At 41.6% G+C, this 24,609-nt stretch overlaps 1 protein-coding gene across 1 annotated transcript; it reads right to left on the minus strand.

Annotated features, from left to right (window-relative positions):
• Positions 1 to 12,775: 12,775 nt before the first annotated feature.
• On the minus strand, positions 12,776 to 18,038 carry tmx1 (thioredoxin-related transmembrane protein 1). The gene is made up of 8 exons (XM_071524474.1): positions 17,836 to 18,038; positions 17,323 to 17,438; positions 17,007 to 17,052; positions 16,561 to 16,689; positions 16,154 to 16,199; positions 14,700 to 14,801; positions 14,500 to 14,566; positions 12,776 to 14,128 (listed from the first exon to the last, which is right to left on the minus strand). The coding sequence occupies exons 1-8, from the start codon at positions 18,033 to 18,035 to the stop codon at positions 13,881 to 13,883; spliced, it is 954 nt and encodes a 317-aa protein (XP_071380575.1). The 5' UTR covers positions 18,036 to 18,038; the 3' UTR covers positions 12,776 to 13,880.
• Positions 18,039 to 24,609: the final 6,571 nt, after the last annotated feature.

The following is a 24,609-nucleotide window of genomic DNA, read 5'->3' on the forward strand; positions in this document are numbered from 1 at the left end:
TCACAAACAGTTGCAAAAGAGGAAAAAATGCCTCTGAGGTATTCTGAAGAATTAGTCAAGGAAAGAGATCGCGGGTCAAAGTTCAAAACAGGATATTCTTGTATACATGCAGTGGATTTTGTAATTGATTTCTGTGGAACAAAGCCAGTTTAACTGTGACCAGCAAAAGAAAATATATAGGTGCCTGATTGGATTACAGTGCTTTGAGGGAGGGAGTGGGATCTCAGGAGAGCTGTGAACAGGTTAAGGCCTGTCCTGCACTTAGAGGGCTGGATTTAATCTGACATGTAGGAATGTGTTTCTATATAGAGCGTGAAATCTGTGCTATGCTATCTGCTCCGAGTACTCAAAATGATGCTCAAATGTTAACAAAAAAAAAAAACTCTTGATCTTTGTGATTCCAAGATTTAGGTATCCACTTAGAAAAACAGTGGGGGAAAGACTTCCAAAAATGGCCCAGAATAAACAAAACAAAGAAAAAGATTGGGAGCACCTTAGATGCAAAAGATGAACATTTATTCCAGCTCAATAGGCACAAATAAACAAAAGTGCATAAAATAGCAAGGATAGGCTTGTGTAATATGCATCTACAGTATTAACTGCATGTATTCAGCATCTAAGCTTCCAATCTCTTTATTTTGTTCATTCTGTACCAAGATCTACGATTTAAGTTTTTAAGTAATAATATAGGGAGAAGGCTAGGCAGACAGCACTATGTGAGTTAAGACCCTTAATGTTGCTTAAAGATTCAATCCAGGAATTATTGGACAACATTTTTGCCGTATTCGCATAATACTTTAAAACATTAATCAATTTTCTTTACTGCTTGTTCCTCTCCTGGGTCACGGGGGGCTGGAGCCTGTCCCAGCATACTTTTGGCAGCAGGCGGGTCGCCACTTAATCACAGAGAATTTGACCAGTAATTGGAAAATAAGCTCATAAAACAGGCATGTTTAGCTCCACAAACATTATAAATATAAACAAACCTTCTGCAGCATCAAAAATCCATTAAAAAAAACTCAAGTATAGCTATCACATCAGTAGCTGCATCAAAAGCTCAGACACTTGAATTTCATTATGACAAGAAATATCCAAAACATTTCCAGAAGGTAAAGCATTGCTCAGACTGTAGAAGATTTTAGATTTAGATTTTGTTTTATTGTCATTGTACAAATACAAGGAAATTGTGTTCACAGCTCCCTGCGATGATGTATAACAAACTCAACGATAATAAACGTAATCTAAACAGTTAAATAATAAATGAATGAAATGAATGAAAACTGAGTGTAAAACACGGTGAGCAAAGTGCATTGTCAATTTAAGAGCAGTTAATTAAAAAACTTAAAAGTAGTTAATTTAAAACATAAAAGCTGATAATTTAAAACTTAAAAGCAGTACATTTAAAATTTAAAAGCAGTAAATTTAAAACTTAAAAACAGTTAATTTAAAACTTTAGTAGAGTAGATAAAGTAGAGCAGTCAGATATCAGATCAGGAACACATCGTCCATATTGCACAGATCAGTTCAGTGCAGCGGCCCAATGGATGAAGCCGTAAGGTAAAAAGAAAGTCCCATGTGACGCTCTCTCCCTCAGACAGTCAGGGAGGAGAGCTGCGGTCGCCCTGAACCCTCCTGACCCCAGCTGGCTGGGACTCGACCTCTCACCCGCTGGGCGACCCCCTGTCCGCCCCGCCGCTGAGGATCTGACTGTGGCATCAGAGGGGCTGGAGGCGAGCCCCTTTAGTCAGGGGAAATGAATCTTCCACATGCTGCAAGAGGAATTTCACGGTCCAGACGGTCCGGAGTTTCTCCCCCCGGGTGTTCAGGAATTCGGGCACCTGTGATATTCGCTTCAGTCTGTTCAGCAGGGGCGTTAATCCTCCCCAAATGGGTCTGCAGGCACTTCAGACACAGAATGGGAAGATGGGTGAAAATAACATGTTCTGTGTAGAAGCTTAGATTACAGTCTTTTATCCCAGAAAAAAAAAAAGATTCCTCATCTGACACTGGTCACCTGCTGTGAAGAGCTTCATTTTTGTTTTTTTGTTTTTTAAAGACAAAATATCCACATTTGCACAGCCATCTGTTTGTAGTTTTCTCTTTCTCTCAGCTCAAAATGGAGGTGAATTGCTATCAGAGATCTGCCATCCTGCGTGTGTGAACTCAGGTAAAGCAAGAGCCGTCCAGCTGAGTGCGATTAGACCTGTATGAAACTCAGGAACTCGGTGTTCTTGAACAATCTGCATTGTTTCAGTTTTCATCGCCATGCATGCATCGGTAATACATCACAGAAAAACAGAAAAGCCATTTGAATGCGATTATCATTTTTCTCTGAAGTTTGCAGCGAAACATGTGCCAGTATGGTTTGAATGGGGGAAAAAGGCAACATGGGTCCCTGAATAAAATGTATTTCATATGAGTGCAAGACAGGATGAAAGGCACAAGCTTTACATAGCATGCAGTCTGCTTCTGACCTCTTAAAAACACCCAATAAATCTCCCCAGATATCACTCTTACAGGGAGTGATAACGGGGTTGTTTCACCCTCTGAACACGTTGCTTTTTTTTTTTTTTTTTTTACCAAAGGAGTGGCTGCAAGCTCCAGAGTCTAAGAACTTCAGAGGATGAGAAAACTGGACCCTTTTGATATACTGCACAGTCAAATCAATGTCAACTGCGCCTGCAGCCCTGACATTGTGTTAGTATCACATTTCGTATTCTCTCTGTTGTCGAAGCCTTTGAGGGAGCATGGCTGTATTTTGTGAATGACAACAGAGAAGAAAATGTCCCAGCAAACATGCAAGCGATAGAATCTGTTGATTGCACTGCAGAAATGTACAGATGATAATCATAAATCTTCAAATTCACATCTTTTTCATCACTGACCTTTGACCTTGGCTCAAACTCACATAAAGTCACTATATGGGCACTATAAAGGCAGTAGTCCAATAATAAACCAGCCATCCCCAAAGGCAGCGGCATACCAACAACAAAGTCGAAATTACCTGAAATAAAAACACAGTAGAACACAGTGCCGCATACAAATTTGTGTGTACTACTTGCTGCGGCCTTGTACTGTTTGTTTATTTACACTCCACACCAGCGCGGGCCCATAAAGATTAAAGAGGCAACGTTAACCCAGGAAAACCAGAAATCGCAGCGACAAAAAACTCACAAAACAACAACAGCGGCTGCAGTGAAAGTGCGACAAAAGCAGCTGAGGGAATACGAGGATGTAGAAGCTGTTTGATTGCTCATATATCCTCTAACAAGCCCAGCGAGCCAAGCCTCCAAAACCCATTCATTTTAACCACGAGATGTTCGCACAGAGATGTACACAAAGCCAAAGAACCTTTTTTCCCCACAAGGCCACACAACCAATCATGTGAAGTTTTAGGCCAATCGCTGCTGTGTGAAGAATTCAACTAGTTCGGCTCTGTGCACATCTTTTCTTTAAATGTGTCCTTTTGTCTGAAATTTGTTTCCACAGCTTCTTTCCGGACCAGAATTTGACAACAAGCTTTAGAAAAGAGGTGAAAGCGTGTGTGGATGTTGGTTTATATCATTATGTCTCAATGTAATCTCAGGTTCAGGATTGGTTATAAGGTCTGATATCGCTTATTGCAGGCTTAAATCTCTCAGCTATACTAAGCATAGACTGCAGCTTTGTGTGATATAATACATAATAGCTTTCTGGAGTCATAACTTTTAAATAACGTGGCATAGCTCGCTAACTGATGCCCTTGTCATCCGAATAATAATTCAGATTCAGAGAACAGCTACGTCCCTATGCGTCCTGCTGACTTATTACCCGAGACACGAGTGCTGAATCACGCTGCGTCCCTCAGAGGATAAACATGACTTCATGAAGGATTTAAGACGAAGACGTAATATATATTCTCTTGTTCGCACACAGGATTCAATCCATACTGGACGGGTGGAAAGTAATGAGCGTGTCAGACGACTGAGGCAGACAGAATGAGCGCAGCGGATCATTTTAATATTCATCAACGAACTGACCACAGGGCCGGCTGCGGCGGGAGGAAGGGGTACGACATGAAACACGAGCGCGAGCCTCTTGATAAGTTCATTACTGAGGTGAATTAAGACCCGTGTTCCTCCGCTGCATTCTAATCAGCACGGTCGTAAAGTGTGTCCTCCCTCAGGGGCCGAGGGCAGGATGAGTGATTCCTGTTGTCCTTCCCTGCTGCCTGGACTCCAGCCTCTCAGCAAAGTCAGAGGCTCAGTCTCAGTTTATCAGCCGCTGGACATTTCAGCCTAATATTATTGCACCCGTACTCGTATTTCATCTTCTTCTTGTTCGGTATAACTACCTCACATTACACCGGCTCAATGCACTGCTGAACACTCCTCTGCAGCTCAAACCGTACTGTACGCCGTATTTGTCTACTGTCATATGTCTTGGATTGACCCTTTGCACTGTGTGTGTCAGTGTGTTGACTGATTGATTGATTGAATGATTTATTGTGTGTAAAAAGGTACAAACAACAATACAACCCAGAGGATAACACATAAAAGCATACTTAAACACTTGTTTCCAACATGGTCCTCGATGGTATACAAAAATCAGCAAAAAACAACACACAAAAAACATACTACATGACAGCAAAAAAACAATAGCACAACAAATTTAATCCATAACCTCTAATGAAGTAAAATTCCTACTAACCTCTAATGAGATAACATTCCAAAAAAGTATTTTACATTTTGTACACAAACCCTACTACAAATAGTAAGTGATAAAAATAAATAAATTAAAAAAAAAGACAGGACCTGCCTGTCGCTAATAACGGTTCACTTTACCCCAAATATAAGCCTGACCCTAAAAGATCGGGTCCCCCTCTAGACTGGGACAGTTTGATAGTTAATGGGAGGCCATTCCACATCAGATTACAGTCTTTCATCCCAGAAAAAAAAAAAGATTCCTCATCTGACACTGGTCACCTGCTGTGAAGAGCTTTATTTTTGTTTTTTTGTTTTTTAAAGACGTGATAAAATATCCACATTTGCACTGCCATCTGTTTGTAGTTTTCTCTTTCTCTCAGCTCAAAATGGAGGTGAATTGCTATCAGAGATCTGCCATCCTGCGTGTGTGAACTCAGGTAAAGCAAGAGCCGTCCAGCTGAGTGCGATTAGACCTGTATGAAACTCAGGAACTCGGTGTTCTTGAACAATCTGCATTGTTTCAGTTTTCATCGCCATGCATCGGTAATACATCACAGAAAGTCCTGACAGTATAATAAATGTTCTGTGGGCTATTTTATTTACTCATGGCACCCTACATGAGCGCACACTAGCCCTGGTGTTGTGGCCATGCTGAGAATGGACCATGTTAACTCTGCAGGTTTCTGATACACAACAGTGCCAAGTTATTCTGATTTTCATAGCGGAGCAGTCAGTCAATTTGCCTCGCTGTCAAGTGACCAAACGTCAAGCTTCTCTGGCTTGAGATCAAACAAGCAGTGAAAAACTCTCCATGCACGAGTGTCTGACAGTTAATTGCATTGCTTGACTTTGCTGTGTGTGCATCGGCCCTCTGGGAAAGCATCTCTGCAAAGACAGAAGAGGATAAACACTGTATTCCAATGCATAGAGGTCAGCAAACTCTGAATTTTAGACATCCTATAGACTTGCATGAACCCTTATATTATTCCTGAGCCTTCCCTAAAAATACATGTTGACAAACACCGGAGCCCTGCAATTAAAAGGCCTCTGCCTCTGAGACACAGTGACTGCTGACGAAGTTCGGTAATTGTTCCCCTGTCATATAAACCTTGTAATTACCTCTTGGTAATCGTGGCATCTTCTTTCTCCAAGGCTGTCAGAAATAGGCCATCTTTCTCCCTCCTCCTCCTCCTCCGCCCCTGCAGCAGCTGCAACTCTCCAGAGAAATGCCGGAGTCACGGCCCTGCCCCGAGACGCTGCGTCCCGCCAGAAGCCCTCTTCCTGACTCTGTGTTTTCAAACATCAACAGGAAGAAGGAGCTGTGTGGCAGGAATCGTGCCAGGAAGTATGTTCTAAGAGTCAGGGAAGTGTCGAGACCACCTTGATGTGGTCGGGATCCGGTGCGTTTCGGAGGATTGGCTGTTTTGCATCCTGGATAATTTCATAGCATTACTCTCAAGTGGATAATACAGGTATTGTTACACTCTTTCTTTGAACATAAATTATCGACTAAAGAGACAAGAATTGTTAGATTAATAAGCAAGCAAGAAAGAGGCTCTCTTTGCGCCTGGCTGAATTCCTCTACATTATATGCCATACATATGTGGGGGCAGCAGTAGGCTAATGGTTACAGAAACAAGCTTATGCCTGGAGGGTTGCCAGTTTGGATCCACCGATCAGCTTGAAAAACACGGGCAGAGAAAGGGAGTGAAACGTGCTCGCTGTTACCTCAACAACAGATGATGAGGAGCCCTTGAGCACAGCACCAAACCCCCAACTGCTGTGGTGGAGCCGCTCAGTAGCCTGCAGTCCAAGACTAGTTGTTTTTGGCAGCGAACCAGGTGTGAATGTGTGTATTAATGTAACCCTTCCTCCACCTGCAGCTGCTACCCAAGGCTGTTGCTGCAAATGAGATTATATTCTTACTCAATTTGCCTGTTTAAATAAAGGTTTAAAAAGTTGATGGAGTTTTCAGACTTTAGGATTGTGCTGCCTGTCATCTTTTAATTCACGCTTCCAAAGTACATGCTGCTCAATACTGGCTCTTAGATTCAGAGGTGAATCCAATGTTACAGGCCAAAGGCCAAAACAACCTGTCACTACTGGTTAGAGGAAATGCTTTGATGCCACATCTGACTGTGCAGCCATAATACCAAGCCATGATAATAAGTCACAGCGCTGTGGGGCATCACCATGGCCGTTCTCCCGGTTATGTAACCGCAGTATAAACGCAGAGCATGGACCACTGCTGAAAGGTAATGCTCGGTCAGTCAATATAGGTTTTATGTTCTTGGTGGTGCAGAGGGACAGTTTTCCTCAACTCCAGGAAACTTGCTCCATGCTGACAGAGAACCGTCCCACTGGTTTCTCATGACTAACAAACATTCAGATGAACTTCTCGATGTTTATTCTCCCCCGTATCCCACTTTTCATCTGCGCAACGGTGACATAAACTGAGTTTGTTTTGATTACCACACGACGGCTTTAGAGCGGCTTTGCGTAGCCTAGAGCACATAAACGTAATGTGAAAGGGAAAACACATTAACCCTGACCTACAGCAGAGACTAAACCTTCACAAAAATATGCGAGGCTCGTGGCTCCGGGGCCTTGAACTGCCCACCGTTATCTGCTCTGCTGTTCCTCAAGTGCCTGAGTCTCAGTCTTTTATGGGCTGGACATGTAGATTCTGTCAAAGTGCTTAAGTCTAAACTGACATGGTGTCAGTCTGTAAACCGGCTCTTGAGACACTCAGGGCCTGGCTAGACCTCACAGGATGGTAGACAATCTAGATCCACTGAGAGAGGATGGACATATTGGTATCTGATTAGCAGCACTTTCTCTTTTCGTCTTATTACTGCTCTATTCCTTCTGTTTTTCTCATAACTTTTATTCTCTTTTAATGCTTTGAATTGTTTTTATCTTGTTTTATGTCTAATTACTTGATGAAATCACGGCTGTTTTATTTTTAGTTGTCAATTTTGCTCTTTCATTTCCTTTTATTGAATGGGAAGCACTTTGAGCTGCACCCTATGTATGAAAAGTAAAAGTAAATTTAGCATCATTATACCGATAAACTAACCCCATAAAAGAAGGGATGCTCACTCTTTGTTTGATGCTCCAAAATTTACTGTGTTTTATGAAATGCCAGCTGGTGATGATAATATAACATGTCATCCACATTTTGGGAGCAGACGTCCCATAACCTTTTTATGCTTTCTCTTTTGCTTTTGTGAAGAGATTTCAGATGTACAAAAGACTTCTTCCTTCCACATGGAAAAGTGGGAGAGGAATGCAGATGTCTAAACACACACCCACTCTTAAACGCACACAGCCACTTTTGCTCACAGATAAGTTCTGCTGACCTACGATAATATTTAAACAGGGGGGGGGGTTGTTTCACATTTGGACGAACCAGGAGAAGCAGATGTGTGTTTCACGTCAGGTGCTGTGATCCACAACAAGCCTGCAGATCCATGGAAACCGCTGCACCCCTCATTGAGTTTGGTTTAAAGCTCTGGGGTCTCAGTAAACATCGGCCTCCTCCTAACCAGAGAATGTCTATCTTTACACCGGCCCAACCCACAAGACACACTTTAAATCAGTGCACCAACAACTTCCACACTTAGATAAACATTAACATTCAACCACCAAGCAAAAAAAAAAAAAAAAAGTAGTGTTCCTTGTGACTGAGTATGCACTAATGTTTTAATCCATGCCTTGGTGCGATACTTGAGATCATTTTAAACCTGTAAATTTATACTTTATATGGACCAGTATTATATGGTTTCAGGCAGCAGGTATCCATTTATTAGTGTGACTTTTCAAGCCTATGGTTTTACACATTTTGTGTACATTTATGTTGTTGTGATGGTGTTTCTGTCATTGTATTTTATTTTATTTGACAAGGTGTGCCAGAAAAAAAAGCCAAAGCCAAAACATCCCAGATGTTATTAATGACTACCTAGAATTAAAAGCAAACTAAATAAATACCTAAATAAATACATACATAAAGTGAGTAAGTCAATAAGAAAGTACGTAAGTAAGAAAGTAAATAAGTAAACAAGTAAAGTAAGTAAGAAAGTAAGTAAATAAGTAAGTAAATAAATAAGTAAGAAAGTAAGTAAGTAAATAATAGTCCACTTTCTGTTCTCTGTTCTACTTTTCTACTATGTTCTACTATTCTTTGTTCCTTTTGTTGTTGTTTTACAGCACTTTGTAACCTTGTTAAGAAGAGTGCTTTATAAATGTAGTTATCATTTATCAATTTTCCAATTAGACCTAAAGTTGATTGTAGCATGACGTGTTTGGAGGTTTTTACAAAGCCGGAGGAAAAATACTTTTCGGATCAGCAAATTAATGGAGATTCCTCCTTGTATGAGTCAGAAAGCTGTGAGTCAGATGAATTTGTACAAATAAAAAAAAAACAACCTCATTGACTTTCTTTCTGTTTTGCCCTCCTGGGATCTTGCTCTGCTTTAGTCCTTGTTCTGGACTGGGCAGCACATTGCAAGCCCAGCCAGTCTATTTTCCTGTGTTTATACTCATGGGAGCAAGTGCTGCTATTTTAGTACAGAGAGAGAGAGAGACCCTTGGGTCCAGGCAAACACAAGGGCAGGGTTTTCTCCCTGGCACGACCACTAAGGTTTCCTACCTACACAGGAGGGGAGACACAACAACCACACTAACAAGCTTCTGGTTTTCTTTTTCTTTTTTCTTTTTGTAGGAGCCACCATGTTATTATCTTGCCTGAAAGGAAGTGACACACTCCCCGTAGATGTAAAGAAGGGTGGGCGGATGTTGCCTGCGGTATTTGTGATAAAAAAAAAAAAAATCATTTTGATGGGCTGTAATCTTAACAATTACTCACTTAACTGTCATGCTTTCTGACTGATCTGTAACGGCACAATGCAGGAGCTCAACCTTGAACAACCTGGAGTTGGGCTGAAAAAAGACAGAGGTTTTATCTTCCAACGCATTTCAGGCCGCTGACAGATATAAATCATCATTACAAGCCCAAACAGAGGAATCTCAATCTCTCTCGTCGTCTTTATGGGTTTTAATGGGCTAACCACATGGAGGACATTGAGAGGACACAGCAGCCTGGAGAACAAGTGCTGCCTTGTTGTCCGCTCACCACTCGCACCTCGCTGGCGTCCAGTAGCCCAGCGAGGGAGGCAGGATCATATAACACTGCCTTGTTTTTCTCAGGGATTTTTGTGGTTTGAGCAAAACCCCTCCTGGCCACCGGCCCGGGGATTTAAATTCAAAAGGGCCTCAATCCAAAAATGCTTCTCCCTTGTCTTGCATGCTTGTGTGGCGCTGCTCACAAAACGAAACGTCCAAGCGCTTATAGAGGCACGAAAAGGTACAATCAAGTTGATATAATTCATCATCTATAATTCAAACCCTCCCTCTTTTGAATGAGACGTCCACTTTCAGCTAAATTATATGGAAAAAGTCATATCCAACAAAACAAAACGAAACAAAAAGGCAGTTGCAAAAACAGAGAGATCAAATTGATTTATAGCGTGAATATGATGAATTCTGAATCGGAGTATGGAAACGGCACAGAGGAGTGTGGGAAACCAGACCTTGAAAGTCTCTGTTTGCGTCTGTGGTCTGCTGCTCACCACTGAGGTGGAAAAAGTGACTCAGGTTCAGGGCGATCCCCATCCAAGACTGATTTCACTGACATCCTTCCCATTACAGTAGATAAAGAGTTGCTTCCATGATAGAGGGGCAAGAAGACCAGCTCTCTACTGCAGGGTGCTGTTTCATACATGTCTGTTATTCTCATTAAAACCCAATCTACACTTCACTACAGTAGTGGGATTGTTCTTCATCTTTGTGTTTATGATCTCTATCTCATCAACCTCAAATCATAATAAACCTTACAAGCAGGCTGGAGTTCGAACACACATTCATGCATTCTCTCTCTCTCTCTCTCTCTCTTCTCTCTCTCTCACACACACACACACACACACACACACACATACACACACATAATACACATCCACACATGCATGCACCATGCATGCATTCCAGCTTCCCTCAGCTGCTGCAGACACCACACTTACATAAGAATATAAGAACTCTTTGCTGGTAAAGTGAAAACAAGGACAATAGAAAACCATATGGACCAGAGCGGACTAAATGAACGAGAACAAAAACCCACTAAACCAGCGGCGATGCCATCTGTGTTCACTTCACATTGCATGTCACTGAGACAGTAAAACAGTGGACTGGCCATCCACTGCGGAGGAATCTGTGTACGCCCAATGATCAAGCCACTAAAAGGGCAGCGATCAATCGAGTGTGTTAAGTGTCTTTTATCAAGCATCTGGTCAGTATTTTGGATGCACACACTCCGCCCCTTGCTGTACTTTTTGCTGCAAACACATCAGAAAGGAGCTACAGTAATAGCTGGTATTCCCAAACAGAGGAATCCCCCCCCTCGAGCCCCCGCCAACCTTCCTCCACACTGGAGAGCTTTAGCCCGCTAAACAGAGCGTGTGCAGAAGGGTACTCAAGCTGCAATGACGCCACTGATTAGAGATCCACTCTGCTGACCGGCTCTCCCCTTACTCCAGAGGGAGTAATGGCAGGGTTTTCCTCACGGGACAGACAGGAGGGGAGGGAGGGTGGGAGAGACTGAGGCAAGGCATCTGTAAAGGAAATGGGAAGTCTCAGGAGAGCAAATGGAAGGAAAGGTATACTGTTTCTTTACATTTGCTCAAAATGCCCAAAGGTCCTCTATTGAAAGCTTCCTGTCACCTATTCCCCAAAGTGTGGTGTGGATGCTGTGATACAGGCCTTGGGGGGGGGTAGATATCCTATGGGAGGTAGACTGAAAGGCAACATGTTATCTTCCAGAAAACCCTCTCATATCAGCTTTTCAACTGTCATACTTCTTATTGGGAATACTGATCAATAAGCAGAATAAGAACTTGTCATTTGCAGCCATTATTACAGTCGGGACATTGTGGAAAATAAGTGCAAGGCTGACATCTACTGGGAAAGACTGGAACAAATCCAAAACTGAGCTCCAGTAATGCATTTCACATTGTCAGTGCATAATTCAACAAGAATGTGACCATGAGGACAAAAAACAGGAAAACAGCAACCTCCAATTAAACATTATTTAGAGTTGTATTTCCAGAAAAATTGAAATCATGAAAAAAAAAGTTCCCTACTTGAGCCTGTGCAACAATAAAAAATGTAATATAAACCAGAAAAACAAATGAAAAAGAAAAGCAAATGTCAGTAACAATGTGATACTTTATCGACCTCTGTAATTGAATTTTGAATGGTCACTGATGGAGTGGAAGGAAGGCAAGACTGAGATGGTTTTGAGAGTTGACCCTTTATTGAAAGAAATGTTCACACAGTAAGGAGCACAGCTTGCTCAGAGTAATGCACCCAAAGGAAAAGTGTGAATGCTACAAGCCATAAATAGTAGTTGGGAAACAATTCTAACCTGTTTCAACCGTCACCAAAATGAGTAAATTTGCTTTTCGGAATTAAAAAGCAGCATGGAAAATGTAATCTATGCAAGCATCATCAAAACCACGGAGTGAAATGTGTATCATAAACACTGGTCATATACTGTACCTTTTTGCTTTACAAAGCTGAAATGGATACAGAACTGTGTCATAAGAGTGACAGTGATGTTCTCAACAGACGCATAAAGAATGAACTGCTAATGAGTTCAAATTAATTTAATGAGAAACCAATGTAAAACGTGTAAAATGGCACTCATTTAGTTGAAATCAACTGAATTTCGTTGAGGTTAAACAGAACTTGATGTTCTATTTGTCCATTTTGAGACTAAATTTAGTCCAATTAGTCCAGTTGAAAACTGTAGAACAAGATAACAGTATGCTGAATTATGCCTCCCTTTGTCAAAAGTCAGCATTGTACTCTGCACTTCGCAGTACAGCAACTTCAGGACGGACAAGCCCAACCTCACTCCACACATAATATAGTAAATTTATAAAAAGGGGGCAAGGGTCCCTGAATTGCTCCCCTATTTGGTGATGTAATGGCATGCAATGCACTGTAGACCTATCTGAAGGTTGACAACACTGGGATCAATGAGTAAACCTCCTTTAATAATGAGAGAATCACAATTAAACACAACATTAGAAACAGAAAAAAAAAAAAAAAACACCCCATTGTCTGATAATCAGTTGTGCTGATGCATCACATAACGGGGACATATTTACAGCACAATCTAACAACATTCACCCGGCCTTTTATTTGGAGTGAGTAATAACTGTAGCAAGAGTGTAATTCCTTTTGATCATCATGTATCTCGCGTGGTCCGGTCTTTACAGAGAGACAACACTGTAGAAGGAAAACAGTGCAGCTCAATCAAAGTCAAAATCGTGGTGTGATTGCTGAGCAAAGCACAAATGCCGTTAAGAAGGGTTCCTTAATCATACGTTCCTGTGCCAAGAGCTTGCTCATTTTACACAGAATAATGAAAAGATGGGGGACAGGGCTGCGATTTGAAGCCACTGAGTCCCATATATTAACATTTTAGGGCAATTTCTATCCGCTCTGATCTCTAATAGACACTGAATGTGCAAACCAGAGCCTGTTTTTATAATGGCGGGTTAAACTGTTACGGCTGACTTTGTTAGAAATAAAATAATAGGATTTTTGAAATATATGTGACGCATAAAATATAGGTATACATCAGACGGAAGATAAAATACAAACAAAATGAAGCCCAAACGCAAGCTATGAATAATATTTCAACAGAGATAAACATACAATGACACAAAAATTTAAAAGATGCATAGCATAACCAAAATTGCTAAAAATACAGCTCTACTGCACTTCATACCTAAACCTCACCCCGGCGATTTGTTTCCAAAAGGAAGAACAGGTGTTGGGAGTGTTGTCTTCTCCAGGTGGCGCCTGCTGGTCAGACGGTGAGAGCGGCCGTGAGAGTCCAAAGTGCTCCCAGTGAAGTGGAGGGAAGGAGGGAGGGAAGGAAGGAGGGAGAAGAAAAGAAGCAAGGCGTTGCTGGAGGCCCAAGGGAGGAGGAGGAGGAGGGGGGGATTTTTAGGGCTCCCTGCTGTAAACACTGCTGCTGCTGCTCAAGACCAAGGACTCCTCCGCCTCCGCTGACTCCACGCCGCTCTTCTCAAGGGAGGAGGGGCCGTCTGCGGCTCCCCTGCCGCCGCTTTAGGTGTCCTCCTCCTCCTCCTCCTCGCGGTTTCCCACCACCCTCTTCCTCAGAGCCTCGTCTGGGAAACTCGCCTGTCCCTTGGGTTCGGGGCGGCCCTCGGGGGAGCCTCTCCTCCTCCTCCTCCACACCTCGTCCTGGTCCCCGTCCTCCTCCTCCTCCTCTTCGTCGTCATCTTCCTCGCCGTCAGCCTCGTGCTCCTCCTCCTGCCGCTGGATTAATCTCGCTTGGTCCATTGTCTGTTTCTCTGCAGCGCAAGATTTAAAAGACACATTACAGTCAACCTTCAGAGATACAAGCAAAGTTACACTTCAAAAACAGAACTCTAATGCAATTTGGTATACTGTTTATGTACAGTATAGACAAAGTGTAATGTCATGATCTGCTGTAACTGAAGGCTGGGGAGGCTGGTGTAATAGATTAGTCTAACTGCCTGTGTGTTTATATACAACCAACTACTACCAAATCTGTACTGCAACTATCTATCTGGTGTGTTTTTGTCAATTGTCCCATATTATAAATGTATGAGGGCCAGTGATGCAAAACAAACTTCCGAGAAATCTGACAATCTAATGTGAAACTCCATTAGGCACATTAGTTCACTACCATGATACTCACTCTGGTAGTAGTCAGAGGAAGAAAATCGACGTGAAGGGAAGACAAAATCTGCGATGAACACCAGTATCTGGAAAAACAACAAAAACATTTTCGTCACTCAGTGGAAATGCATGCGTTTGTGCATGTTGTATACTGAAAGAACATATAATGCAGCTTCATTGTTCTCTAAAATCACTATTAAGTGCAGCAAAGTAACTCACCAGTCCCAGTGCGAGGCCAGAGAAGAGGGTGGCCAAGCCAAAGATAACATATGATCCCCAAACAGGAATCCCCAGTTGCTCTGTCAGGTAGTTATGACAACGCTGGAAAAGACAAAAATACACAGTATTATTCAAAGCAGCAAACGGTCAGTCAAAAATTGGTTGGTAATGGCAGCTTTTCCACACATCAAATTACAAGACTATTTCAAGACATATAGCACAATTTACAGTACAGATTCTCTACTGGCGATGACATACAGACCAAATCAATAAGCAGTTTATTTGAATGTGATCTCAGCTCTCAGGTTCTACTTGATTGAGTTTGGGAAGTAGCACCAAGCTTATGGAGTAGGGCAGGATTAACAAAACTGGTGAAAAAGGACAGTTCTGTCATTGGGCAGAGTCTGGACATCAGAGGTGACAGCAGAGAGGAGGATGAGGACTAAACTCAACTCCATCTTAGACGATGTCTCCCACTGCCTCTATGGTGAACTGATGCAGCTATGAAGCATCTTCAGCCTCCAGCTCTTCCCCCCAGAGTGCAACACTGAGCACTTAAAGATCTCTTTAGTGCCAGCAGCCATCAGACTGTACAAATCTTCCTGCCCAAAAGGCCCCAGCTTCAGCGAACTAATGTTGAGGCAAAGCAGCTGCACTGTCTATAAAAACTTGGCATTTCTATGCTCCTGACTATACGACATTTGCTTGCACTATTTCTTTGTACACATCTGTACATTCTCTCGAATCGACACTTCTATGTTTTACCCCAAAAGACATATAGCTATACATCACTGTACTATAAATGTTAAATTTGTTTGGTATATAACTGATTTGAAAGTCCCAGGTCATGTTCCAATAAACAATAATGTGATACTTTATTGATCCCCACAGGGAAATTCTCTATTGCCCCCCTCCTGGGAGGTCAGAGGTCAGAGTCAGCTAAGACACTTTAGCAGGCCAGATGCTAGCTGCCACAGGGGTCAAACCTTCAAAAGGTAATAGCAACCACGCTTGACATTTAACAACTTACAGGTTAAAACAGTGATTCCCAACTCTGGTCATTGGGACCCAGAGCCCTGCTGGTTTTATCCGTCTAATAGGGACTGATTAACTACCTGGTAGAATAAGTAGAATAATCGTACTATTCTTCTGTCCTACAGTCTTGTCTGCACTATAAGTGAGGTCCTGTTACATTTTGTTCTGCACCTACTGTGTCCATCCTGTAACTGTTTTGTAATGTGTTGGCACCAATTAACAAGATCAATTTTTTTTTTGTGCCCATTTTACTTGGTAAATAAAAGTGATTTTGATTCTTGCATGCAGTTTTACACTCTGTTGAGGTGGGACAAACATCCAACTTTCAGTGGATTGTGGCCAATGAAATAAATACCTCCCCACAGATAACAGGTAATGTGTTGCCAGTCAGTGCTTCCAAGAGTGAAAATCTCACTTACCCGGATAAACATGGAGAGCTTGAACAAAGCAGACATTGAATTCATTCTGCCAAAGGAAGAGGAAATGCCGTCATGTAATTTAATAAGGTTTTGTCAAGTTGTGCCATAACAACAAAGCCTCTGCCTGAAAAATAGCAAGTGGGAGAGGGTGCCATTGTACTGATATATTGAGTGCAGTTCTGATTTCAAACCTAATAGAAGGATAGTAAGAAAAGAGTTTGCAGGGTGGGTATTTTTCTGTTATTCTGAAGAGAAAGCGTACAATAGTGATACAGGATTACTGGACTGCTACCAAAATTAGAAAATACAGTGTTATGTAATCACTGCAGAGTCAAAACTAAGAAAGTTCACAGACTGTATCCCCGTCATCGCATTGCATGCAACAGCTGCAAAAGACACAAACTCACAAAAAGGAAGACGGCCCAAACCAGGAAGAGACTGGCTCTATCGCTTGCCACTTCTGCTCATCAATGAAGCTAAGGAAGTCATCTTTAGTGCGAGCTCCTTGGTACTTCCTGAACACACCATCCTTACAGCTGACACACACACACACACACACCCAGCAAATGATTACAAAACTCTATACTGTATTGATGCTGACAGATGACAAAGCATTTTCCCTTATTGATGTTGCAACATATCCTCTTTTCAAAAATGTTAGTTTGACATCATCATACAACTCACAAAAGAACACAGAATAAGTGAGCTAAGAGTATACAGGGTTTTAAACTAAGTTATTGCTACTAAACTATTTACTAAGAAGTCTGCGCTATATAGGTCAGGCAGTTATACTAAGTTACACCACTCGCATGAAAAGGAAGCAACAAAAACCACAAAATACCAGAGCACTTACTGGTAAATGGTAGGAAGTGAGGTAATGATGAATCTGCCACTCAAACCTTACAGGAGGAGGAGAGGTGTACTGTTAGTGTGCAGGAAGGAACATTTCTTAAGCTCTTAACTAAACTGAGGGGAATTTCAGATTGACATTTGACAGACAGGCTGAATTAATCAGCAATTAAACAGCAGCAGCTACAATGCACTGGCTAACGTTAGTGTTGCACTATAAGGTCAAATCTTGAGGGATCCTACAGTGGCTAGGATGCTTTGGTTAGGAAAAGCAGAAGCCAAAGTGTAGCTGGCCCTTAAGATAGGTAATCCAGGCCTACCAGGCTGCTCTGTCACGTCCACCTTGGCTATGTTGACCCCCATGTCCTCCCCCCAGTCTGCAAACTCATTCCACACAGGCTGGAGCTGCTGGCATGCCGGACACCAGGGTGCAAAGCTGAGGGGCCAAACACAATGTTGACAGTTTCACAAGGAAGAAATGCATGGTCATATTCATCAACACTGACAGAGTCACTGATTATGGGTTGAAATAAATTGATTATTAGCTTCCTGAATTAACTTGATACTCGCTATGATAATATTAGCTAGCTGCTGACCAACTGGTTACCTAGAGAAGTTAGCCGTTAGCATAGCTATTATCCATTAAGCAACCAGTCAGCACAACATGAAGTTCTACAAGATAACAATCAGATAAGATAAGAAAGTCAGACTTAAAGCTAATGGGGGAACGGAGAAAGCACGTCAAAATTGTGAGAGCGTCTAGTTAGCTAACTTAACTGACAAGCTAGCTAGTTAGCTTAGCATATAGCACTTAACGTTAGCATGGTACTGACAATTCAATCATCCATTCTCCTGACAGGATTTCCTCCCAGTTCCCGTCGGTAATTTCCTTGAGGCTGCTCGGCTTGGCCGAAACTGGCTGCGACGTCAAATGTATCGCCAGGATGAGATAGCATATCCCTGCGTAATGTTTTGTTTTCCACGGTAAAGAAAACAGTGTTTCGCTAAATCTCCTAGCCTGCCAGCACGCCATGTTTAGGTCCATTAGTGACAGCGCGCTCACTTCCCGTTATGCGCCCTGACACATGAGTCAGATGGCCAAGAGTCACACCGCTTAGTAGGCTAATTAGTTATAATATGGATATAAGGGGATACATTAATTATGAGACTTAAGAATATATGTTGTATTTCTTACTGCCCTGGTTGCTGCCGTAATCAAGGAAGCAACGTCCAAAAAATGCAATGTTGAAGGGTTTGAATGTATAGTGTGTGTGACTAACGCAGACTTCCGTTTTTTAACTGGACACGATTTTCCTCATCAATCTGTCCTCTCCTTACATAAAAATATTGTTACATTAATACTTCTAAAAGCAACAAAGCGGCTTGTGAGGTGAATGAATTAGAAAATTTCTCCCCCCTTCTCTTGTGTTGTATCTGTGTCTGCCACCATTAGGCGGCGCTGTGTCCCTGAAATGGTTCAAGGAAGTTTGAAAAAAGACAGAGGGAGAAAGTCAGTCCCAGTGTGTGTGTGTGTGTGTGTGTGTGTGTGTGTGTGTGTGTGTGTGTGTGTGTGTGTGTGTTTGTGTGTGTGTGTGTGTGTGTGTGTGTGTTGTGTGGTGCGGTGAGAGGGAGAGAGAGAGAGAGAGACTGAACCAGGCTGCCAGTCTCTCTCTGTCTGTGAGGATTTCTCTCTAAGTGAATGTGCAGAATGAGAACAGTTATTATGGGGTGGGAAGCTGCGGGCAGATTGTGGTGGCAGCAGTTATCAGCGCACCTCACACTCTAAAAATACCCTGCAGATGACATCCTTTTGTGTCCCTATGATCGCCCCCTTTCCTTTCTCCAGCCATCAGCTCTGCTCCAGTTAGACTACAACACAAATGAGTCTCCTCCCTCGGCAATCTCCTTCAACTTAATGTGACAATATGAAATAAGTGGCAGGCCGGGGAGTTTTAATGTTGTGTTGTTCCTCAAACTCCACTACTGTATTCAGGCTGCTGCTGGTTGGAAGCAGGGATGTTGCGGCAACCCGCCTTTTTAATTTGTGAAATAGGTTTTACCCACATTTTCATGCTAAGTGAAATGCTTACTTTACTTTATATGTACAGTAATTAGAGCTGTAATAATTCTAAGTGTTGTAAGTATAGTAAGTATGAGACTTGCATGAAAATAGGGTATTTGTGAAAACTAGCTTTGCACTATTAACATACTTGGTAAATGATCTAATAAAACCAATACACCATAATAGCTCACTACTACAACTTAGGAGCTAAGTTACTGCTATGTACACTTATTACACAGCTTTGCTGAATACTAAATTCTGATTGGCCAATGAAGGCATTCTGTTATTTCACATCTGAAGTCCGGACGATTTTGCTGATTTCTAATTAAGATAACTTGCTACACCTTGTGTTGTTGGTTACTGCAGACAAAAATTCAACTAACCAAGGTTAGAAACATACAAGATTGTCCCAATATTACTTTTAATTTATTCAGAAAGCACAAACAGCAATCTTACTTTTTTGCTACACTGTAGTTTCTATGGTTGCAGTCTTGTGAACTATTTTTTGGCGGAAGGTTGTAAATTACTTTAGCTTAATATAATCATTTTAAATCAATATTTTGTGTCGAAAGGTTAATGTCTTTGGTAAGTAGCCGTGTAATAAGACCGATAACATACAGGATAAGCCGCTTCTGGGTGATCAAGACCCTGCAGAGAAGCCTAGAAAGGCCAATTGGTATAGAGACTGAGAAAATAGGCTGTAAGGTGCAGAGCTCAATCAGACCCTTCAAGGCTTCAGGCAGAAATAAACCCAGGACCAGAACAACAGACCTCAGTCAAGGATGAGACAGAGAGACGGACAGCAAAGTCAATGATCTCAGCTTTAATTAAGCAGGCACAAGTGACAATTAGCAGTGGTTCTGCCTACATAGTGGTTTTGACTAATGTTGACAACACCTAATAATGCCATAATGACAAAGGTTTGCACAGTCTGTTATTCACTAAAACAGAATATATGAATTTGAGCAGTTTATTGATTCAAGGGAGAAGTAAAACGTTATGTTCTCTGGAATAGAAAGTGTTTGATGTGAGTACAGCTTGTGCACACAGTGCTACAGAACAGTAAAAACAGTTGACAACAAGGCTTTGTGAGAGACACAGATGAATACAAACCATGCTGAATTTTTAATCCCTCCACTTTACATCCTCGACAAAGGATTACGCCCACTTAAAACGAAGAGGTCCAAGAAAACAATATGCAAAAACCAAATTAAATAAACAATAATATGTTTTAAAATGGCACCACCTCACCTTATCAGGAAACCAGGGAAACTTGAAATGAATCTTCTTCTAGCCAGCAAAACACTTTCACAAGAAATTTGACTTGTAGAGAAATGTGAGATGGAAAAATGCAAAAAATAGTTGCAATAGAGCAGTAACTGACCTATAAAGGTTACTACTGCAGGCATTTCAAACATGCAAAGTTCAGCTAGGACCTAATAAAAATACTACAGTCTCTTAGCAACACAACCAGCACATGTAGATTTCTATTGTTCAGTTATCTTTGTTGTTATTATTGCTACTTTTTCTTTATCACTGTTTTGCTTTGGCAACAGATACTGTTGTATTTAATGCCAATAAAGCTCATTTGAATTGAAACTGAACTGATGCTTGTCCTCCTGGCAAACTACAATTATTTTGACACATATTGAAATTCAACATTGAGTATTTTCAAGATTGTTTGCCTGATTGTGATCACAGCTTGGAGATTAGAGATTTTTATTTAGGCCTAATAATAGCACCGTATCTCTGGTTGGATGTGTTTGCTACCAGTGTGCAGCAGTATTATCTTTGTGAGAAACTGTATATTGTCAGCCAGCTCTCAGAGACTGTTGGCGTCCACGTGACAGCTGATGGAGTCCAGTAATTTCAAGGTTTCAAGGATGATGAGTGAGAAGTGACACAGTGTGGGAGTGCGGAGGCAAGAGAGGCAGAATATGTGCTCCGAGCTCCGAGACAGTGAGAGCAAAACACAACACTTTTCAAACTGTTTCTCTGGGTATTTTTCAGTTTCTACTGTCCCCATCTCTCTCTCTCTCTCTCTCTCTCTTACATACATTCTGTCTCTCTCTCCTTCACACACATACACACACAGCCACACCCACACATTCATTCTTTCTTTTTTCTAAATTAAATGCTTTTTCTCTATCTCTCTTTCTCTCACTCTCTCATAACACCCTCTCATACACACACTATTTATTTATTTTTCTTTTCCATTGAGATGATGAGATGTTCAGTAACATTTTTCAACCCCAGAGCTATACTTTTTGTCATATCTCACAGGTGTTTTATTCTATCATTCCAATTTTTCATGACTGTGTCAATCAATTTGTTCCTAATGACTTCATATCATTGTTTTCTTTTTCTGTTTTAGTGCTTTTTAAAAATACCAATTCCGCCTATGCAGTTTTAATAGATGGAACTATTTATTGACTTCATGTTTGCCATGGGTCCTAATTTAAAGTATCACACACTATCGGGGGGGTAGAGGCACTCTGTCAGTCATCTTGAAGGAGACAGACACAGATGCAGCAGACACAGATTTCCTCATGTCCTCTGTCCATGACCCTAAATATTGTTCTTCCTAAGGTAAGATGATAATACAATACATAATTTAATTAACTGTAACTTTCCTAAAATAATAATAATCTGTTTTTTTTTCAGATGGCATTAATTACATAACTAATGATGATTTGAGAAGAAATAAGTTAACATTTTGCTATGATGGTTGTTTCTTACAGTAGTTTATTCTGTACCAGTCTGTAGTCCTTGTATGTTAAATATGTTGGTAGGATGAGGGTTAAAGGATAAGTGTGGTGATTTTTGACCTATATATAATTTGTCTCTTACATACCTATAATACAAGGCCCTATATTGAGTCAGCAGCCGGTTGAAACAGCGAACTCTGCTGCTAAAGTTGCATTAAGAAAAAAATGACACTCAGAACATGGGCAGTTTGTGATGTAGAACTTTACTGAGGGAGGGGGTGGAGCCTCCAGTACTGACAGCCAATCAGAACGGTGGCTCTTTGTGGCTGCTAGAAAATGGCTTTTAGGTGGGAGAGAGGCATAGAGAAAAATGTTAATATATTACTTTCACATACAAAAACTTCACAGGTGTGTTTCTTAGACTCAAGGTAATATAGAATTGTAGGAAAACCCCAAAAATAACCCGATATTTGACTTTTATATAGTGAATAGCATTAACCCTGTACTTTATTTCAGCATTTTTCCAATTAAGTCCTGCATTCACTTCTATAGGGGCAGAAAATGGACTGAAACTTTCAACCTCGTTTCACCTCTGGCCACATCTCAATCAGTGATGTCAAGGCAGGTATTTCACCTCTGGCAGCGTCAAAGGCTTTCCGATCAGAAAACTGTCATCGCCCAAAAGTAGAGATGAGGCCATTTGTTATCACAGACACATCCTGCTATTCTCTCTCGCTCCACACCCCACTTTTTTTTGCATCTTTCAGAATTGTATACTAGGCAGAGACTGGCTGAAAACAGTGTGGTGACGCACTCTTTAAAACAGTGCTGTGTCAGGAAGAATCAGGAGGAAGGCGCCAGGTGAAAGAGAGGAAGCTCCTCCCAGTGGACGAGAGAGACCGGCCTTACCTGAGCGCAGGAGAGCTTTGCATGGCAATTACAGCTGAACGGCAGCTGTTGCAGGATCCCCACGAACATCTGCAGCCACTGGAGCGCTTCTAATTACCTGTGAGATTTCATATTTTGCCCCATGTCCTCCCGTACATCTTACTCTTCTCATAATGAGGAGTCATGTAGCTCAAATCCTCCAGAGGCATCCGCTGCCAACTGCCTCCGCATTGCAAGCATCAGACGGCGTGGTTACAATCCAGCTGTTATTATAACATACCCACAACAACAACATCATTCACTTTATTGCGGATAACTAAATTTGATATTCATTATGTGACAACGTGTCTTGCAACAGTAGCCAGGTGTTGATGAATGCACCATTTTTTTCAGCGTTGTTTCATTTGAAGTGTAAATTTCTGCAGGTAGGGGGTTCTGCTCTCCCCCTAAAAAGTCTTTAAATTCAGTTATTTAAATTCAAGTCCTTAAAAGGGCTTGAATTCAGATAAATCTACATTTAAGTCAAGTTTCAGAGGGTTTAAAAACATTGTTTGTTTGGTGCAATACTTTTCTAGCAAGAAGCTAATCTTGTCACGCAGACCTATATTCTGATCGGTCTACCGTTGTTTTTTTCCACACTTGAAGTTTATTTCTGTGTCAAATTTAAAAAAAAAACCCATCTCTAAAAGTAAACCTGCCAACACTCTGGGTGATCAGTCTTTCACCCACACTTCCATGCAAAATGCCATTAGCGAGCCCCGTGACATGTGTGGGACGGGAGCTGGGGATGTAAGGAGGAGATCTCAGCAGAAATTGTCTGTATGTTATTGCTTTCCTGCCTAATCTTCTCTCATTTTACATTATAATGTCATGACTATTCTTTCCTCAGTGCAAAATCCAAACCAGCTGCCTTTTTTTTAATAGCCTGTGTGAAGGGGATAACACCTCCTGCACTGTCTCATAAACCACACATCACCCCGCATCCCTGAATGCATTAGGAATTCCACAGCACAACGTCTTCTCTCATTTGTGGAGTCGGTAAAAAAAAAAAAAGCGAGTGAGCAGCTATCTGCTGTCTTCAGCCCGCCAGCCTGCAGAAGTGTCAAAGTGTCAAGCTATTGAACCCTCTGGCCATTGATTAATGAGTCTCTCTCCTCCCACGGCCCACAGCCCTCTTAAGGTACCACTTGTCATTTGTTTTTTGTTTCTGTCACCTGAGGGGACAGCGTGTTGGATTCAAGCCTCCATGCCAACATTTGGATGCGTTGCAGACTGGATGATAAATGGCTTGTTTCCTGATACTGGCATTAATGATACCGGCGCCTTAATTAGGTCTCCTCAGATGGCGGACAGATAGGCTTGTAATTACTCAGCCCTTCTCTTAAAAACAATCTGTGCTTAAATGCGGCAAAATGTTGAATTTATCAATGTCAGTGCGGTTAATCCCTTAGAATTGTTTTCAGACGCAGCAAATTTATCCACATGTCACATAAATAACGGGATGTGTTAGTCACATTTTTACAGCTGAGAAAGGTGTTTAAAAATGGATGAGGATGCCTGATGCCCTTTCAACCTCACTCCCCTCCCTCATCTGGCGTCCTAATAAAACTGCTGGTGACCTATCGCTGACCATGGGGCGTCAGTAAGCGTCATGACAGCACAACACCGGGTCCTAAATGTGATGTACGACCAGAGATTCAGGAGGTAAAGAACCATACAAAATGGAGAGCTATCTGTTTCACTGTGTACTATCTTCTGCCATAAATTTATATTACGCTGCCAGCCGCCCAGGAAGAAGAGAGGAAGCAGGAATCCATCAAAAAAAAATGTTTTACCAACACGCAAACACAATTTTGGCTGCAGAAAGATTAGCTGGCAAGTCTTCAGGTCAGTGCCACAGCTGAGCATAGGTCAGTGTTAAATTTGATTTCCTTAATAGGTTTAGTTTA

This window comes from Centroberyx affinis, unplaced genomic scaffold, assembly GCF_046629955.1.
Source record: "Centroberyx affinis isolate AG114_WGS23_722 - 3 ecotype Tasmania unplaced genomic scaffold, CSIRO-AGI_Caff_v1 ptg001198l_1, whole genome shotgun sequence".
Classification (NCBI taxonomy): domain Eukaryota; kingdom Metazoa; phylum Chordata; class Actinopteri; order Beryciformes; family Berycidae; genus Centroberyx; species Centroberyx affinis.

What these genes read in the sequence shown, in the direction of transcription:
- tmx1 (XM_071524474.1), bottom strand. Translation starts at nt 18,035, where the DNA reads ATGGCGTGCTGGCAGGCTAGGAGATTTAGCGAAACACTGTTTTCTTTA. An exon ending in TCACTTCCTACCATTTACCA is followed by an intron (nt 16,690 to 17,006) that starts GTAAGTGCTCTG and finishes TGTGTGTGTCAG; the next exon opens with CTGTAAGGATGGTGTGTTCA. An exon ending in AGCTCTCCATGTTTATCCGG is followed by an intron (nt 14,802 to 16,153) that starts GTAAGTGAGATT and finishes TGTCTTTTCCAG; the next exon opens with CGTTGTCATAACTACCTGAC.